Genomic DNA, 20749 nt, shown 5'->3' with positions numbered 1-20749 from the left:
ATCATTCAGAACTGTTTTGCTTACTGCAGCTTTAAGCATTGAGACTTGGAGATGCCAGAAATGGCCAGGAGTGAAAATGAAATGATTTCGCTGCTTCATCAAGTTAGGAACTACGAAGAAGTTGGAGGTATTGACTATCATCTTCAATGTTACAATGAAAATGAAGATTTGGAGAATGCAATTGTCAAAAGCATTTCTGAAGGCAGTCCTTCATCTACACTGGGTGTCTAAACGCAGATGAATAGACAGATAGGAAGTGAGATGAACTCAGGATGACGATGGGGAGCAGATACCATACCTTGAGGCGGGTGTTGTCGGTCCTGAGCTGTCGGAGGGAGAGGCGAAGTGCATCAATATGCTGTAGCAGTAGGGGCGAGTCTTTCACCTGCACTGGACCTGAGCCCGACACTGCAGAAAAGACTGAGAGTCAGTGAGGTTGGGGGAGAGGGGGTGGAGGGGGATTGGGGGACGGTGTGGGGGGAGGTGAGTGGGGGGTGTGGGGGGCGGTATAGGGGGAGCGCAGGGGAGGGATTGGGATGGAGGGGGTGGGGGGAAGCAAGAGGAGAAGGTGACAGAGTGGGGCAGAGAAGGTGAGAGGGGGAGTTTAGAGATGCGGATGGTGTGCGTCGGTGGCCGTGCATGTGTGGGAGACACGAGTGGAGGTGGTGGACATGTTCAGGGTGAAGTCGGCAAAAAGGGACTGGGACAGGGTGTCTGATCACCCCCACACCTCACCCCCCTCCTCTCCCCAATCCCTCCTTACACCTTACCCCCCCCCACACCTGTGATGCTGCCTTGAATGCTGGGGGTCCCAGAGCCGGGAGACCCCCGCAACCCCTCTACAGTCCTCTTGTTCTGGGAGCCAAGCCGCTGTTTCAGCTCCAATTTCTCCGACTCCAGCTGGTCGATGTCAGCCTGGAGGGCATCCATCGTCTCCTCAAACTCCCTGTGGGGTAGAGATAATCAATATGGGGAGGAGAGACACAACCCACTTCTCCCCCTTCCAAAAATCACCTCCCCTCCCACCCACCACACCTTATCCATTCAAACTCCATGCGAGGGTGGAAGAGACACATTGTCCTTCATCTCCTTGCAGAAGGAGGGGACAAGCCACCTGCCATACCCAACCCCAGCTCCCACAGCTGATCTTTACTTGTTACCTGGATGATGCTTCACTCTGTTACCCACCTAATCTCTTGGGCTGCAATTACACGGTCAGTCAGCAGGGCAACAGGACATGCGACTCAGCTGGTCCAGACTGACCAACGTTCCCATCTGCTAGCCAAGGTTCGGACCATATCCCTCTAAATCTTTCTACCCTGTCCTTTAAAATGTTTTTCATGTAACTATGTATCCTGGCAGCTCATTGCACAGGATGACTAGACTGAGGGTAAGGTTGATCACGAATAGAAGAAGGAAGTTGGAGGTGGGTCACAATCACTGTGAGAAGTCATTCATCTGTCAGGTTGTGTGAGGTTTAAAAAGAGCTCAGGGCCTTTCACAACATTTTGGCAGGCTGCTATCATAGTGATCTCTTTGGCACTTGGCAGGGGCCATTTAAAAGGAAGGAAGTGTAAGGAGAGGCCATTGTGGGAGTGGCCATTGTGGGAGTGGATCATTGTGGGAGTGGCCATTGTGGGAGTGGATCATTGTGGGAGTGGCCATTGTGGGTGTGGGCCATTGTGGGAGTGGCCATTGTGGGAGTGGATCATTGTGGGAGTGGATCGTTGTGGGAGTGGATCATTGTGGGAGTGGCCATTGTGGGAGTGGATCATTGTGGGTGTGGCCATTGTGGGAGTGGATCATTGTGGGAGTGGGCCATTGTGGGAGTGGATCATTGTGGGAGTGGGCCATTGTGGGAGTGGATCATTGTGGGAGTGGATCATTGTGGGAGTGGATCATTGTGGGAGTGGATCATTGTGGGAGTGGATCATTGTGGGAGTGGATCATTGTGGGAGTGGCCATTGTGGGAGTGGATCATTGTGGGAGTGGATCATTGTGGGAGTGGATCATTGTGGGTGTGGCCATTGTGGGAGTGGATCATTGTGGGAGTGGATCATTGTGGGAGTGGCCATTGTGGGAGTGGATCATTGTGGGAGTGGATCATTGTGGGAGTGGATCATTGTGGGAGTGGGCCATTGTGGGAGTGGCCATTGTGGGAGTGGATCATTGTGGGAGTGGATCATTGTGGGTGTGGCCATTGTGGGAGTGGATCATTGTGGGAGTGGATCGTTGTGGGAGTGGATCATTGTGGGAGTGGATCATTGTGGGAGTGGCCATTGTGGGAGTGGGCCATTGTGGGAGTGGGCCATTGTGGGAGTGGATCATTGTGGGAGTGGATCATTGTGGGAGTGGATCATTGTGGGAGTGGATCATTGTGGGAGTGGATCATTGAGGGAGTGGATCATTGTGGGAGTGGATCATTGTGGGAGTGGCCATTGTGGGAGTGGATCATTGTGGGAGTGGCCATTGAGGGAGTGGATCATTGTGGGAGTGGATCATTGTGGGAGTGGCCATTGAGGGAGTGGATCATTGTGGGAGTGGATCATTGTGGGAGTGGATCATTGTGGGAGTGGATCATTGTGGGAGTGGCCATTGTGGGAGTGGATCATTGTGGGAGTGGATCATTGTGGGAGTGGATCATTGTGGGAGTGGCCATTGTGGGAGTGGCCATTGTGGGAGTGGGCCACTGTGGGAATGGATCATTGTGGGAGTGGGCCATTGTGGGAGTGGATCATTGTGGGAGTGGCCATTGTGGGAGTGGCCACTGTGGGAATGGATCATTGTGGGAGTGGGCCATTGTGGGAGTGGATCATTGTGGGTGTGGCCATTGTGGGAGTGGCCATTGTGGGAGTGGATCATTGTGGGAGTGGGCCATTGTGGGAGTGGATCATTGTGGGAGTGGGCCATTGTGGGAGTGGCCATTGTGGGAGTGGATCATTGTGGGAGTGGATCATTGTGGGAGTGGCCATTGTGGGAGTGGCCATTGTGGGAGTGGATCATTGTGGGTGTGGATCATTGTGGGAGTGGATCATTGTGGGAGTGGCCATTGTGGGAGTGGGCCATTGTGGGAGTGGACCATTGTGGGAGTGGATCATTGTGGGTGTGGATCATTGTGGGAGTGGCCATTGTGGGAGTGGATCATTGTGGGAGTGGGCCATTGTGGGAGTGGCCATTGTGGGAGTGGATCATTGTGGGAGTGGCCATTGTGGGTGTGGATCATTGTGGGAGTGGATCATTGTGGGTGTGGATCATTGTGGGAGTGGATCATTGTGGGAGTGGATCATTGTGGGAGTGGCCATTGTGGGAGTGAGCCATTGTGGGAGTGGCCATTGTGGGAGTGGCCATTGTGGGAGTGGATCATTGTGGGAGTGGATCATTGTGGGAGTGGGCCATTGTGGGAGTGGCCATTGTGGGAGTGGATCATTGTGGGAGTGGATCATTGTGGGAGTGGATCATTGTGGGAGTGGATCATTGTGGGAGTGGGCCATTGTGGGAGTGGGCCATTGTGGGAGTGGCCATTGTGGGAGTGGCCATTGTGGGAGTGGATCATTGTGGGTGTGGCCATTGTGGGAGTGGCCATTGTGGGAGTGGATCATTGTGGGAGTGGATCATTGTGGGAGTGGATCATTGTGGGAGTGGGCCATTGTGGGAGTGGCCATTGTGGGAGTGGCCATTGTGGGAGTGGATCATTGTGGGAGTGGATCATTGAGGGTGTGGATCATTGTGGGAGTGGATCATTGTGGGTGTGGATCATTGTGGGTGTGGATCATTGTGGGAGTGGATCATTGTGGGAGTGGATCATTGTGGGGGTGGCCATTGTGGGAGTGGATCATTGTGGGAGTGGATCATTGTGGGAGTGGATCATTGTGGGTGTGGATCATTGTGGGAGTGGGCCATTGTGGGAGTGGATCATTGTGGGAGTGGATCATTGTGGGAGTGGATCATTGTGGGAGTGGATCATTGTGGGAGTGGATCATTGTGGGAGTGGATCATTGTGGGAGTGGGCCATTGTGGGAGTGGCCATTGTGGGAGTGGCCATTGTGGGAGTGGATCATTGTGGGAGTGGATCATTGTGGGAGTGGATCATTGTGGGAGTGGATCATTGTGGGAGTGGATCATTGTGGGAGTGGCCATTGTGGGTGTGGCCATTGTGGGAGTGGATCATTGTGGGAGTGGATCATTGTGGGAGTGGATCATTGTGGGAGTGGCCATTGTGGGTGTGGCCATTGTGGGAGTGGATCATTGTGGGAGTGGCCATTGAGGGAGTGGATCATTGTGGGAGTGGATCATTGTGGGAGTGGATCATTGTGGGAGTGGGCCATTGTGGGAGTGGCCATTGAGGGAGTGGATCATTGTGGGAGTGGATCATTGTGGGAGTGGATCATTGTGGGAGTGGATCATTGTGGGAGTGGATCATTGTGGGAGTGGGCCATTGTGGGAGTGGCCATTGTGGGAGTGGATCATTGTGGGAGTGGATCATTGTGGGAGTGGCCATTGAGGGAGTGGATCATTGTGGGAGTGGATCATTGTGGGTGTGGCCATTGTGGGAGTGGATCATTGTGGGAGTGGATCATTGTGGGAGTGGCCATTGTGGGAGTGGATCATTGTGGGAGTGGATCATTGTGGGAGTGGATCATTGTGGGAGTGGGCCATTGTGGGAGTGGCCATTGTGGGAGTGGATCATTGTGGGAGTGGATCATTGTGGGTGTGGCCATTGTGGGAGTGGATCATTGTGGGAGTGGATCGTTGTGGGAGTGGATCATTGTGGGAGTGGATCATTGTGGGAGTGGCCATTGTGGGAGTGGGCCATTGTGGGAGTGGGCCATTGTGGGAGTGGATCATTGTGGGAGTGGATCATTGTGGGAGTGGATCATTGTGGGAGTGGATCATTGTGGGAGTGGATCATTGAGGGAGTGGATCATTGTGGGAGTGGATCATTGTGGGAGTGGCCATTGTGGGAGTGGATCATTGTGGGAGTGGCCATTGAGGGAGTGGATCATTGTGGGAGTGGATCATTGTGGGAGTGGCCATTGAGGGAGTGGATCATTGTGGGAGTGGATCATTGTGGGAGTGGATCATTGTGGGAGTGGATCATTGTGGGAGTGGCCATTGTGGGAGTGGATCATTGTGGGAGTGGATCATTGTGGGAGTGGATCATTGTGGGAGTGGCCATTGTGGGAGTGGCCACTGTGGGAATGGATCATTGTGGGAGTGGGCCATTGTGGGAGTGGATCATTGTGGGAGTGGCCATTGTGGGAGTGGCCACTGTGGGAATGGATCATTGTGGGAGTGGGCCATTGTGGGAGTGGATCATTGTGGGTGTGGCCATTGTGGGAGTGGCCATTGTGGGAGTGGATCATTGTGGGAGTGGGCCATTGTGGGAGTGGATCATTGTGGGAGTGGGCCATTGTGGGAGTGGCCATTGTGGGAGTGGATCATTGTGGGAGTGGATCATTGTGGGAGTGGCCATTGTGGGAGTGGCCATTGTGGGAGTGGATCATTGTGGGTGTGGATCATTGTGGGAGTGGATCATTGTGGGAGTGGCCATTGTGGGAGTGGGCCATTGTGGGAGTGGACCATTGTGGGAGTGGATCATTGTGGGAGTGGATCATTGTGGGTGTGGATCATTGTGGGAGTGGCCATTGTGGGAGTGGATCATTGTGGGAGTGGGCCATTGTGGGAGTGGCCATTGTGGGAGTGGATCATTGTGGGAGTGGCCATTGTGGGTGTGGATCATTGTGGGAGTGGATCATTGTGGGTGTGGATCATTGTGGGAGTGGATCATTGTGGGAGTGGATCATTGTGGGAGTGGCCATTGTGGGAGTGAGCCATTGTGGGAGTGGCCATTGTGGGAGTGGCCATTGTGGGAGTGGATCATTGTGGGAGTGGATCATTGTGGGAGTGGGCCATTGTGGGAGTGGCCATTGTGGGAGTGGATCATTGTGGGAGTGGATCATTGTGGGAGTGGATCATTGTGGGAGTGGATCATTGTGGGAGTGGATCATTGTGGGAGTGGGCCATTGTGGGAGTGGGCCATTGTGGGAGTGGCCATTGTGGGAGTGGCCATTGTGGGAGTGGATCATTGTGGGTGTGGCCATTGTGGGAGTGGCCATTGTGGGAGTGGATCATTGTGGGAGTGGATCATTGTGGGAGTGGATCATTGTGGGAGTGGGCCATTGTGGGAGTGGCCATTGTGGGAGTGGCCATTGTGGGAGTGGATCATTGTGGGAGTGGATCATTGTGGGGGTGGCCATTGTGGGTGTGGATCATTGTGGGAGTGGATCATTGTGGGAGTGGATCATTGTGGGAGTGGATCATTGTGGGAGTGGCCATTGTGGGAGTGGATCATTGTGGGAGTGGATCATTGTGGGAGTGGATCATTGTGGGAGTGGCCATTGTGGGTGTGGCCATTGTGGGAGTGGATCATTGTGGGAGTGGGCCATTGTGGGAGTGGCCATTGTGGGAGTGGATCATTGTGGGAGTGGGCCATTGTGGGAGTGGATCATTGTGGGAGTGGCCATTGTGGGAGTGGATCATTGTGGGAGTGGCCATTGTGGGAGTGGATCATTGTGGGAGTGGATCATTGTGGGAGTGGATCATTGTGGGAGTGGCCATTGTGGGAGTGGCCATTGTGGGAATGGATCATTGTGGGAGTGGCCATTGTGGGAGTGGATCATTGTGGGAGTGGCCATTGTGGGAGTGGATCATTGTGGGAGTGGCCATTGTGGGAGTGGATCATTGTGGGTGTGGCCAATGTGGGAGTGGCCATTGTGGGAGTGGATCATTGTGGGAGTGGATCATTGTGGGAGTGGGCCATTGTGGGAGTGGGCCATTGTGGGAGTGGATCATTCTGGGAGTGGGCCATTGTGGGAGTGGGCCATTGTGGGTGTGGATCATTGTGGGAGTGGATCATTGTGGGAGTGGGCCATTGTGGGAGTGGCCATTGTGGGAGTGGATCATTGTGGGAGTGGGCCATTGTGGGAGTGGATCATTGTGGGAGTGGGCCATTGTGGGAGTGGGCCATTGTGGGAGTGGATCATTGTGGGTGTGGATCATTGTGGGTGTGGATCATTGTGGGAGTGGGCCATTGTGGGAGTGGATCATTGTGGGAGTGGATCATTGTGGGAGTGGGCCATTGTGGGAGTGGATCATTGTGGGAGTGGATCATTGTGGGAGTGGGCCATTGTGGGAGTGGGCCATTGTGGGAGTGGGCCATTGTGGGAGTGGAGCATTGTGGGAGTGGGCCATTGTGGGAGTGGGCCATTGTGGGAGTGGGCCATTGTGGGAGTGGATCATTGTGGGAGTGGATCATTGTGGGAGTGGATCATTGTGGGAGTGGGCCATTGTGGGAGTGGGCCATTGTGGGAGTGGGCCATTGTGGGAGTGGATCATTGTGGGAGTGGATCATTGTGGGAGTGGATCATTGTGGGAGTGGAGCATTGTGGGAGTGGAGCATTGTGGGAGTGGGCCATTGTGGGAGTGGATCATTGTGGGAGTGGATCATTGTGGGAGTGGGCCATTGTGGGAGTGGGCCATTGTGGGAGTGGATCATTGTGGGAGTGGATCATTGTGGGAGTGGGCCATTGTGGGAGTGGGCCATTGTGGGAGTGGATCATTGTGGGAGTGGATCATTGTGGGAGTGGCCATTGTGGGAGTGGCCATTGTGGGAGTGGCCATTGTGGGAGTGGATCATTGTGGGAGTGGCCATTGTGGGAGTGGATCATTGTGGGAGTGGATCATTGTGGGAGTGGATCATTGTGGGAGTGGGCCATTGTGGGAGTGGATCATTGTGGGAGTGGATCATTGTGGGAGTGGATCATTGTGGGAGTGGATCATTGTGGGAGTGGATCATTGTGGGAGTGGATCATTGTGGGAGTGGATCATTGTGGGTGTGGCCATTGTGGGAGTGGATCATTGTGGGAGTGGATCATTGTGGGAGTGGATCATTGTGGGAGTGGGCCATTGTGGGAGTGGCCATTGTGGGAGTGGATCATTGTGGGAGTGGGCCATTGTGGGAGTGGCCATTGTGGGAGTGGCCATTGTGGGAGTGGATCATTGTGGGTGTGGCCATTGTGGGAGTGGCCATTGTGGGAGTGGCCATTGTGGGAGTGGCCATTGTGGGAGTGGATCATTGTGGGAGTGGGCCATTGTGGGAGTGGGCCATTGTGGGAGTGGCCATTGTGGGAGTGGATCATTGTGGGAGTGGATCATTGTGGGAGTGGGCCATTGTGGGAGTGGCCATTGTGGGAGTGGCCATTGTGGGAGTGGATCATTGTGGGAGTGGATCATTGTGGGAGTGGGCCATTGTGGGAGTGGGCCATTGTGGGAGTGGCCATTGTGGGAGTGGATCATTGTGGGAGTGGATCATTGTGGGAGTGGATCATTGTGGGAGTGGATCATTGTGGGAGTGGATCATTGTGGGAGTGGATCATTGTGGGTGTGGCCATTGTGGGAGTGGATCATTGTGGGAGTGGATCATTGTGGGAGTGGATCATTGTGGGAGTGGATCATTGTGGGAGTGGGCCATTGTGGGAGTGGCCATTGTGGGAGTGGATCATTGTGGGAGTGGATCATTGTGGGAGTGGGCCATTGTGGGAGTGGCCATTGTGGGAGTGGATCATTGTGGGTGTGGCCATTGTGGGAGTGGCCATTGTGGGAGTGGCCATTGTGGGAGTGGCCATTGTGGGAGTGGATCATTGTGGGAGTGGGCCATTGTGGGAGTGGGCCATTGTGGGAGTGGCCATTGTGGGAGTGGCCATTGTGGGAGTGGATCATTGTGGGAGTGGATCATTGTGGGAGTGGGCCATTGTGGGAGTGGCCATTGTGGGAGTGGATCATTGTGGGAGTGGATCATTGTGGGAGTGGATCATTGTGGGAGTGGGCCATTGTGGGAGTGGATCATTGTGGGAGTGGGCCATTGTGGGAGTGGCCATTGTGGGAGTGGGCCATTGTGGGAGTGGATCATTGTGGGAGTGGCCATTGTGGGAGTGGATCATTGTGGGAGTGGACCATTGTGGGAGTGGACCATTGTGGGAGTGGATCATTGTGGGAGTGGATCATTGTGGGAGTGGCCATTGTGGGAGTGGATCATTGTGGGAGTGGCCATTGTGGGAGTGGATCATTGTGGGAGTGGACCATTGTGGGAGTGGATCATTGTGGGAGTGGATCATTGTGGGAGTGGCCATTGTGGGAGTGGATCATTGTGGGAGTGGCCATTGTGGGAGTGGATCATTGTGGGAGTGGATCATTGTGGGAGTGGATCATTGTGGGAGTGGATCATTGTGGGAGTGGCCATTGTGGGAGTGGCCATTGTGGGAGTGGATCATTGTGGGAGTGGATCATTGAGGGAGTGGATCATTGTGGGAGTGGATCATTGTGGGAGTGGATCATTGTGGGAGTGGATCATTGAGGGAGTGGATCATTGTGGGAGTGGGCCATTGTGGGTGTGGCCATTGTGGGAGTGGGCCATTGTGGGAGTGGATCATTGTGGGAGTGGATCATTGTGGGAGTGGATCATTGTGGGAGTGGCCATTGTGGGAGTGGATCATTGTGGGAGTGGGCCATTGTGGGAGTGGGCCATTGTGGGAGTGGATCATTGTGGGAGTGGATCATTGTGGGAGTGGATCATTGAGGGAGTGGATCATTGTGGGAGTGGGCCATTGTGGGTGTGGCCATTGTGGGAGTGGGCCATTGTGGGAGTGGGCCATTGTGGGAGTGGATCATTGTGGGAGTGGATCATTGAGGGAGTGGATCATTGTGGGAGTGGATCATTGTGGGAGTGGCCATTGTGGGAGTGGATCATTGTGGGAGTGGCCATTGTGGGAGTGGATCATTGTGGGAGTGGGCCATTGTGGGAGTGGATCATTGTGGGAGTGGATCATTGTGGGAGTGGATCATTGTGGGAGTGGGCCATTGTGGGAGTGGCCATTGTGGGAGTGGGCCATTGTGGGAGTGGGCCATTGTGGGAGTGGATCATTGTGGGAGTGGATCATTGTGGGTGTGGCCATTGTGGGAGTGGCCATTGTGGGAGTGGGCCATTGTGGGAGTGGCCATTGTGGGAGTGGGCCATTGTGGGAGTGGATCATTGTGGGAGTGGCCATTGTGGGAGTGGATCATTGTGGGAGTGGGTCATTGTGGGAGTGGCCATTGTGGGAGTGGATCATTGTGGGAGTGGATCATTGTGGGAGTGGATCATTGTGGGAGTGGGCCATTGTGGGAGTGGATCATTGTGGGAGTGGATCATTGTGGGAGTGGATCATTGTGGGAGTGGATCATTGTGGGAGTGGGCCATTGTGGGAGTGGATCATTGTGGGAGTGGATCATTGTGGGAGTGGATCATTGTGGGAGTGGGCCATTGTGGGAGTGGATCATTGTGGGAGTGGGCCATTGTGGGTGTGGCCATTGTGGGAGTGGATCATTGTGGGAGTGGGCCATTGTGGGAGTGGATCATTGTGGGAGTGGATCATTGTGGGAGTGGGCCATTGTGGGAGTGGATCATTGTGGGTGTGGCCATTGTGGGAGTGGGCCATTGTGGGAGTGGCCATTGTGGGAGTGGATCATTGTGGGAGTGGATCATTGTGGGAGTGGGCCATTGTGGGTGTGGCCATTGTGGGAGTGGGTAGGCTTTGGCTCAACATGTTTCATCGAGAACAAAATCAATAAACTCATTTGTAAGGCCAGTGATGTTGTGGGGGTGGAACTGGATTCTCCGATGGTGGTGTCTGAAAAGAGGATGCTGTCCAAGTTGCATGCCATCTTGGACAATGTCTCCCATCCACTTCATAATGTACTGGTTAGGCACAGGAGTACATTCAGCCAGAGACTCATTCCACCGAGATGCAACACTGAGCGTCATAGGAAGTCATTCCTGCCTGTGGCCATCAAACTTTACAACTCCTCCCTCGGAGTGTCAGACACCCTGAGCCAATAGGCTGGTCTGGGACTTATTTCCACTTGGCATGATTTACTTATTATTATTTAATTATTTATGGTTTTATATTGCTATATTTCTACACTATTCTTGGTTGGTGCGACTGTAACGAAACCCAATTTCCCTTGGGATCAATAAAGTCTGTCTGTCTGTCTGTGAAGGCCAGAACTTAAGATTAAGAAGTTGGAGGTATAACAAGGGTAGGCAGTGGAATGCCCCTCCTGTAAGATGTGCGATTTCAGGTTACCTAATGGTCTCCCTGATGACGACATCTGCAGGAATTGCACCCAACTTCAGCTCCTGACTAACCAGGGCAAGGAACTAGAGCTGGATGTATTCAAGGATACCCAGGAAGCTGAAAGCCTCAGAGATGAGACTTTTACTGAGGTGGTCACACCCAGAGTGCGGGCTTCTGGTAGAAGATGGGTGACCACCAGGAGAAGTCAGTGCAACGTTCCCCTGTGACCATTCCCCTCACAACTGGGGGTGTGATGGACACAGCAGCAGTGGCCAGGCCAGTGGCACTGTGGCTGGCTCTGAGGGTCACCGGCCAGGTAAAGCGACTGTGACAGGAGACTCGACAGTTAGGGGGATAGACATGAGGTTCTGTTGCCGTAAAAATGATGCCAGGATGGTGTGTTGCCTCCCAGGTGCTGGGGTCAAGGAGGTCTCAGAGTGGCTGCAGAACCCTCTCGAGAGAGGGTGAGCAGCCAGATGTCATGGAGCACATCTGTATCAATGACATAGATAGAGAGGGGCAAGAGGTCCTGTGCAGTGAGTATAGAGTGTTAGGGAAGAGACTGAAGAACAGAACATCCAATGTAGCAAACTCTAGATTACTCCCAGCGCTACATGCTAGTCAGGGCAGGAATAGATGAATGAATGGCCATGGAACTGGTGCAGGGGCAGGATCTGAAGTTCTTGGATCATTGGGATCTCCTCTGGGGCAGGAGTGATCTGTACAAGAGGGATGGGAAACAATATCTGGGCTGGAATGTTCACGAGCACTACTCAGGGGGACTTAAACTAGTCAGGGCGGGGACTTAAACTAGTCAGGGCATCAGGTTTGAAAGTGCAGAGATGGAGAGGAAGGTAGATGTTGGGGCCAGTAAAAGCTGGCAGGATCAAAGTAATAGATATGTTAGGACAGATAGCTTGAAGTGTGTGTACTTTAATGCTAGGAGTCTTATAGGTAAAGGTGATGAACGATGATGGATCTGTACATGGAAATATGATATTATGAGCATTACTGAGACTTGACTGACAGAAGACCAGGAATAGGAATAATTTTACTTATTATTTTAAAAAAAGCTAGAGAGGGAGGTAAAAGAGGTGGGGGACTATCAGGGACATTATCACAGCTGCACTCTGAGGGGAGAGAACAGAGTGCTCGTCCACTGAGTGTATATGGGTAGAACTCAGGAATAGGACATGTGCGATCACTCTGATGGGATTGCACACTCAATAACCACCGGGAAATCAAGGAACAGATATGCTGTAGATTAAAGAAAGGTATAAAATCAATAGGGTACAGTGGACAGGTAATGGTTAGTGGTTCTCTGTGAGTAACTAGTCTGCAGTTCCCTCAATCATATTTGTCAGTAACCTATCAGTAGGTCCCTGTGGAGTTCAGTAACTACTCGGGAATCATTCAGCAGTGCTACACAGCAGACAGGTAATGGTTAATGGTTCTCCACGAGTAACTGGTCTGCAGTCATACAGAAGTCTGGGTAACTACCCATATTTCCCACAGTAACCACTTTGTCTCCACTCACTTCTCTTTTTTCTTCAGCAAGTTCTGCACCTCATTGAGCTTGCCCTGGATCTTGTCAACCCTCTCGTCAGCCTCTCTCGAAGCAGAGTCCAGCTTCTTCTCCAGCAGGCTCAGCCGCACGCTTGCCTCACTCAGCTCCTCGCCCTGGGGATCACAGGACTCAATAACACTGCTCCATCAAACCACACCCCGACACACCGCTCCCCATCAACATAACACCCCAAAATGGTGCTCCCCACCAAAACTGCTCGCTGTCAACACCATGCCACCATACACTGCTCCGTCAATGCCACATCCCAATACACTGAGCTCTGTCATCGTCGCAACCACCACGCCACTCCCCATCAACGTCACACCCCAACACGCCACTCCCCATCAATGTCACACCCCAACACGCCACTCCCCATCAACGTCACACCCCAACACACCACTCCCCATCAACGTCACACCCCAACACGCCGCTCCCCATCAACGTCACACCCCAACACGCCGCTCCCCATCAATGTCACACCCAACACGCCACTCCCCATCAATGTCACACAACACACTACTCCCCTTCAACGTCACACCCAACACGCCACTCCCCATCAATGTCACACCCCAACACGCCTCTCCCCATCAATGTCACACCCCAACATGCCACTCCCCTTCAATGTCACACAAAACACGCCTCTCCCCATCAATGTCACACAAAACACGCCTCTCCCCAACAATGTCACACCCCAACACGCCACTCCCCATCAATGTCACACCCCAGCACGCCACTCCCCATCAATGTCACACCCCAACACACCGCTCCCCTTCAATGTCACACCCCAACAAGCCACTCCCCATCAATGTCACACTAAATCACGCCGCTCCCCATCAATGTCACACCCCAACACGCCACTCCCCATCAATGTCACACCCCAACACGCCACTCCCCATCAACGTCACACCCCAACACGCCACTCCCCATCAACGTCACACCCCAACACGCCGCTCCCCATCAACGTCACACCCCAACACGCCACTCCCCATCAATGTCACGCCCCAACACGCCACTCCCCATCAACGTCACAACCCAACACGCCACTCCCCATCAACGTCACACCCCAACACGCCACTCCCCATCAACGTCACACCCCAACACGCCACTCCCCATCAATGTCACATCCAACACGCCGCTCCCCATCAATGTCACGCCCCAACACGCCGCTCCCCATCAATGTCACACCCAACACGCCACTCCCCATCAATGTCACGCCCCAACACGCCACTCCCCATCAACGTCACACCCCAACACGCCACTCCCCATCAATGTCACACCCCAACACGCCGCTCCCCATCAATGTCACGCCCCAACACGTCGCTCCCCATCAATGTCACACCCAACACGCCACTCCCCATCAATGTCACACAACACACTACTCCCCTTCAACGTCACACCCAACACGCCACTCCCCATCAATGTCACACCCCAACACGCCTCTCCCCATCAATGTCACACCCCAACACGCCACTCCCCTTCAATGTCACACAAAACACGCCTCTCCCCATCAATGTCACACAAAACACGCCTCTCCCCATCAATGTCACACCCCAACACGCCACTCCCCTTCAACGTCACACCCAACACGCCACTCCCCATCAATGTCACACCCCAACACGCCACTCCCCATCAATGTCACACAAAACACGCCTCTCCCCATCAATGTCACACCCCAACACGACACTCCCCTTCAATGTCACACCCCAACACGCCACTCCCCTTCAATGTCACACGTAAACACGCCACTCCCTATCAATGTCACACCCCAACACGCCACTCCCCATCAATGTCACACAAAACACGCCTCTCCCCATCAATGTCACACCCCAACACGACACTCCCCTTCAATGTCACACCCCAACACGCCACTCCCCATCAATGTCACACCGCAACACGTCGCTCCCCTTCAATGTCACACCACAACACGCCACTCCCTATCAATGTCACACCCCAACACGCCACTCCCCATCAATGTCACACCCCAACACGCCACTCCCCATCAATGTCACACTCCAACACACCGCTCCCCATCAATGTCACACCCCAACACGCCACTCCCCATCAATGTCACACCCCAACACGCCACTCCCCATCAATGTCACACCCCAACACGCCACTCCCCATCAATGTCACACTCCAACACACCGCTCCCCATCAATGTCACACCCCAACACACCGCTCCACATCAATGTCACACGTAAACACGCCACTCCCCATCAATGTCACACACCAACACGCCGCTCCCCATCAACGTTACATGTAAACACGCCACTCCCCATCAATGTCACACCCCAACACACCGCTCCACATCAATGTCACACCCCAACACACCGCTCCCCATCAATGTCACACCCCAACACGCCACTCCCCATCAATGTCACACCCCAACACACCGCTCCCCATCAATGTCACACCCCAACACTAGATAGATAGAGCTAGATAGATATCTGATGGATAGGGGAATCAAGGGATATGGGGACAAGGCAGGGACTGGGTATTGATACTGAATGATCAGCCATGATCTCAGAATGGCGGTGCAGACTCGGTCTACTTCTGCACCTATTGTCTATTGTCTAACACGCCGCTCCCCTTCAACGTCACACCCCAACACACCACTCCCCATCAATGGCACACCCCAACACGCCGCTCCCCTTCAACGTCATACCCCAACAAGCCTCTCCCCTTCAACGTCACACCCCAACACACCACTCCCCATCAATGGCACACCCCAACACGCCGCTCCCCTTCAACGTCACACCCCAACACGCCGTTCCCCATGAATGTCACACCCAACACGCCGCTCCCCTTCAATGTCACACCCCAACACGCCGCTCCCCATCAATGTCACACGTAAACACGCCGCTCCCCATCAATGTCACACCCCAACACGCCACTCCCCATCAATGTCACACCCCAACACGCCACTCCCCTTCAATGTCACACCCTAACACGCCACTCCCCATCAATGTCACACCCCAACACGCCGCTCCCCATCAATGTCACACCCAACACTAGATAGATAGAGCTAGATAGATATCTGATGGATAGGGGAATCAAGGGGTATGGGGACAAGGCAGGGACTGGGTATTGATAGTGAATGATCAGCCATGATGTCAGAATGGCGGTGCAGACTCGGTCTACTTCTGCACCTATTGTCTATTGTCTAACACGCCGCTCCCCTTCAACGTCACACCCCAACACACCACTCCCCATCAATGGCACACCCCAACACGCCACTCCCCATCAATGTCACACCCCAACACGCCACTCCCCATCAATGTCACACCCCAACACGCCGCTCCCCATCAACGTTACATGTAAACACGCCACTCCCCATCAATGTCACACCCCAACACACCGCTCCACATCAACGTCACACCCCAACACGCCACTCCCCATCAATGTCACACCCCAACACGCCGCTCCCCATCAATGTCACGCCCCAACACGTCGCTCCCCATCAATGTCACACCCAACACGCCACTCCCCATCAATGTCACACAACACACTACTCCCCTTCAACGTCACACCCAACACGCCACTCCCCATCAATGTCACACCCCAACACGCCTCTCCCCATCAATGTCACACCCCAACACGCCACTCCCCTTCAATGTCACACAAAACACGCCTCTCCCCATCAATGTCACACAAAACACGCCTCTCCCCATCAATGTCACACCCCAACACGCCACTCCCCTTCAACGTCACACCCAACACGCCACTCCCCATCAATGTCACACCCCAACACGCCACTCCCCATCAATGTCACACAAAACACGCCTCTCCCCATCAATGTCACACCCCAACACGACACTCCCCTTCAATGTCACACCCCAACACGCCACTCCCCTTCAATGTCACACGTAAACACGCCACTCCCTATCAATGTCACACCCCAACACGCCACTCCCCATCAATGTCACACAAAACACGCCTCTCCCCATCAATGTCACACCCCAACACGACACTCCCCTTCAATGTCACACCCCAACACGCCACTCCCCATCAATGTCACACCGCAACACGCCGCTCCCCTTCAATGTCACACCACAACACGCCACTCCCTATCAATGTCACACCCCAACACGCCACTCCCCATCAATGTCACACCCCAACACGCCACTCCCCATCAATGTCACACTCCAACACACCGCTCCCCATCAATGTCACACCCCAACACGCCACTCCCCATCAATGTCACACCCCAACACGCCACTCCCCATCAATGTCACACCCCAACACGCCACTCCCCATCAATGTCACACTCCAACACACCGCTCCCCATCAATGTCACACCCCAACACACCGCTCCACATCAATGTCACACGTAAACACGCCACTCCCCATCAATGTCACACACCAACACGCCGCTCCCCATCAACGTTACATGTAAACACGCCACTCCCCATCAATGTCACACCCCAACACACCGCTCCACATCAATGTCACACCCCAACACACCGCTCCCCATCAATGTCACACCCCAACACGCCACTCCCCATCAATGTCACACCCCAACACACCGCTCCCCATCAATGTCACACCCCAACACTAGATAGATAGAGCTAGATAGATATCTGATGGATAGGGGAATCAAGGGATATGGGGACAAGGCAGGGACTGGGTATTGATACTGAATGATCAGCCATGATCTCAGAATGGCGGTGCAGACTCGGTCTACTTCTGCACCTATTGTCTATTGTCTAACACGCCGCTCCCCTTCAACGTCACACCCCAACACACCACTCCCCATCAATGGCACACCCCAACACGCTGCTCCCCTTCAACGTCATACCCCAACAAGCCTCTCCCCTTCAACGTCACACCCCAACACACCACTCCCCATCAATGGCACACCCCAACACGCCGCTCCCCATCAATGTCACACGTAAACACGCCGCTCCCCATCAATGTCACACCCCAACACGCCACTCCCCATCAATGTCACACCCCAACACGCCACTCCCCTTCAATGTCACACCCTAACACGCCACTCCCCATCAATGTCACACCCCAACACGCCGCTCCCCATCAATGTCACACCCAACACTAGATAGATAGAGCTAGATAGATATCTGATGGATAGGGGAATCAAGGGGTATGGGGACAAGGCAGGGACTGGGTATTGATAGTGAATGATCAGCCATGATGTCAGAATGGCGGTGCAGACTCGGTCTACTTCTGCACCTATTGTCTATTGTCTAACACGCCGCTCCCCTTCAACGTCACACCCCAACACACCACTCCCCATCAATGGCACACCCCAACACGCCACTCCCCTTCAATGTCACACCCCAACAAGCCACTCCCCATCAATGTCACACTAAATCACGCCGCTCCCCATCAATGTCACACCCCAACACGCCACTCCCCATCAATGTCACACCCCAACACGCCACTCCCCATCAATGTCACACCCCAACACGCCACTCCCCATCAATGTCACACCACAACACACCGCTCCCCTTCAATGTCACACCCCAACAAGCCACTCCCCATCAATGTCACACTAAATCACGCCGCTCCCCATCAATGTCACACCCCAACACGCCACTCCCCATCAATGTCACACCCCAACACGCCACTCCCCATCAATGTCACACCCCAACACGCCACTCCCCATCAATGTTACACGTAAACACGCCACTCCCCATCAATGTCACACCCCAACACGCCACTCCCCATCAACGTCACACCCCAACACGCCACTCCCCATCAATGTCACACCCCAACACGCCGCTCCCCATCAATGTTACACGTAAACACGCCACTCCCCATCAATGTCACACCCAAATACGCCACTCCCCATCAATGTCACACCCCAACACACCACTCCCCATTAACGTCACACGCCAACACACCACTCCCCATTAACGTCACACGCCGCTCCCCTTCAACGTCACACCACAATACACTACTCTTGTCAACGTTGCACTCAACACGCTACTCCCATCAACGTCGCACCCCAATGTGCCTCTCCCCATCAACTTCTCACCCCAACACACTACTGGTCAATAGTGTGCTTTATTAAAATCGCTCCGCCACTCAACCCACCATGCTCTCTCTGCTTGAAAACCCAGCCAAAGCCTGCCCACTTCAAAGATGCTATTCCCTTTCCGTCCCTCTCCAACTGACACCGCTTTACTCCCTCCCTTTTCACGCCTCCTCACATGCTCCCACCTTGATCTTCAGGGATTTCTTCAGCTCTTTGATGACTGTCTCTCGATCCTCCAGCTTCAGGCCCAGTCCCTCTGCATCTGTCATCTCAGCTCGCAGTGCCGCTGCACGTAGTTCCACCGGGGGAGATGGCTGTCAGGTCAGGGGAAGAAGTCACATATATTTCACTTCAGGGTCAGGGGTGTAACCACCCCCAACTACCCTCAAACCCCTCCCCCACAGTCACATGATGAAATTGAGGTCAGTGTAAAATAGGCTGATGTGCTGAAACATGTCGACATTAAGAAAGAGGATGTGCTGGAACACTTGAAAAACATTAGGATAATTAGATCCACAGGACCAGATGGGATATACCCTGGTTACTACGGGAAGCAAAGCTAGAGATTGCTGTGCCTTTGGTGATGATCTTTACATCCTCTGGCCACAGAAGTAGTACCAAATGATTGGGTGGCAAATGTTATTCCTTTCTTAAAGAAAGAGAGTAAGGATAACCCTGTTAATTACAGACCAGAGAGTCTTACTTCAGTGTGGGACAACTATTGGAGAAGATCCTTAGAGACAGAATTTACGAGTATTTGGACAAGCATAGTCTGATTTGGGACAGTCAACATGGCTACATAACCATATAACAATTACAGCACGGAAACAGGCCATCTCTGCCCTTCTAGTCCGTGCTGAACACTTACTCTCACCTAGTCCCACCTACCTGCACTCAGCCCATAACCCTCCATTCCTTTCCTGTCCATATACCTATCCAATTTTACTTTAAATGACCATATCTAACCTGCCTCTACCATTTCTACTGGAAGCTTGTTCCACCCAGCTACCACTCTCTGAGTAAAGATATTCCCCCTCATGTTACCCCTAAACTTTTGCCCCCTCTCAACTCATGTCCTCTTGTTTGAATCTCCCCTACTCTTAATGGAAAAAGCCTATCCATGTCAACTCGCTCTATCCCCCTCATAATTTTAAATACCTCTATCAAGTCCCCCCTCAACCTTCTACACTCCAAAGAATAAAGACCTAACTTGTTCAACCTTTCTCTGTAACTTAGGTACTGAAACCCAGATAACATTCTAGTAAATCTTCTCTGTACTCTCTCTATTTTGTTGACATCTTTCCTATAATTCGGTGACCAGAACTGTACACAATACACCAAATTTGGCCTCACCAATGCCTTGTACAATTTTAACATTACATCCCAACTTCTGCACCCAAAGCTCTGATTTATAAAGGCCAGCATACCAAAAGCTTTCTTCACCACCCTATCCACATGAGATTCCACCTTCAGGGAACTATGCTCCATTATTCCTAGATCACTCTGTTCTACTGCATTCTTCAATGCCCTACCATTTACCATGTATGTCCTATTTTCATTAGTCTTACCAAAATGTAGCACCTCACACTTATCAGTATTAAACTCCATCTGCCATCTTTCAGCCCACTTTTCTAACTGGCCTAAATCTCTCTGCAAGCTTTGAAAACCTACTTTATTATCCAAGTATCATCTGCATACTTACTAATCCAATTTACCACCCCATCATCCAGATCATTAATGTATATGACAAACAACATTGGACCCAGTACAGATCCCTGAGGCACACCACTAGTCACCGGCCTCCAACCTGACAAACAGTTATCCACCACTACTCTCTGGCATCTCCCATCCAGCCACTGTTGAATCCATTTTACTACTTCAATATTTATACCTAACAATTGAACGTTCCTAACTAACCTTCCGTGTGGAACCTTGTCAAAGGCCTTACTGAAGTCCATATAACTTTCCTAGTAAGCTCTTCAAAAAATTCAATAAGATTTGTCAAACATGACC

At 52.9% G+C, this 20749-nt stretch overlaps 1 protein-coding gene across 7 annotated transcripts in view; it reads right to left on the bottom strand.

Moving 5' to 3' along the window:
• Positions 1–20749, bottom strand: part of LOC132392016 (dynactin subunit 1-like) — a 284878-nt gene that overhangs the window by 21460 nt on the left and 242669 nt on the right. For all 7 annotated transcript variants that reach the window (XM_059965917.1, XM_059965919.1, XM_059965915.1 and 4 more), the window contains 4 exons: positions 18922–19050; positions 12709–12851; positions 783–946; positions 299–408 (listed from right to left, as the gene is read on the bottom strand). In XM_059965917.1, the coding sequence (XP_059821900.1) occupies positions 299–408; positions 783–946; positions 12709–12851; positions 18922–19050 (546 nt within the window). The remainder of the gene's footprint in view (positions 1–298; positions 409–782; positions 947–12708; positions 12852–18921; positions 19051–20749) is intronic.

This window comes from Hypanus sabinus, chromosome 3 (assembly GCF_030144855.1).
Source record: "Hypanus sabinus isolate sHypSab1 chromosome 3, sHypSab1.hap1, whole genome shotgun sequence".
Taxonomy (NCBI): Eukaryota; Metazoa; Chordata; class Chondrichthyes; order Myliobatiformes; family Dasyatidae; genus Hypanus; species Hypanus sabinus.
This window is presented reverse-complemented; position numbering and strand designations above follow the sequence as displayed.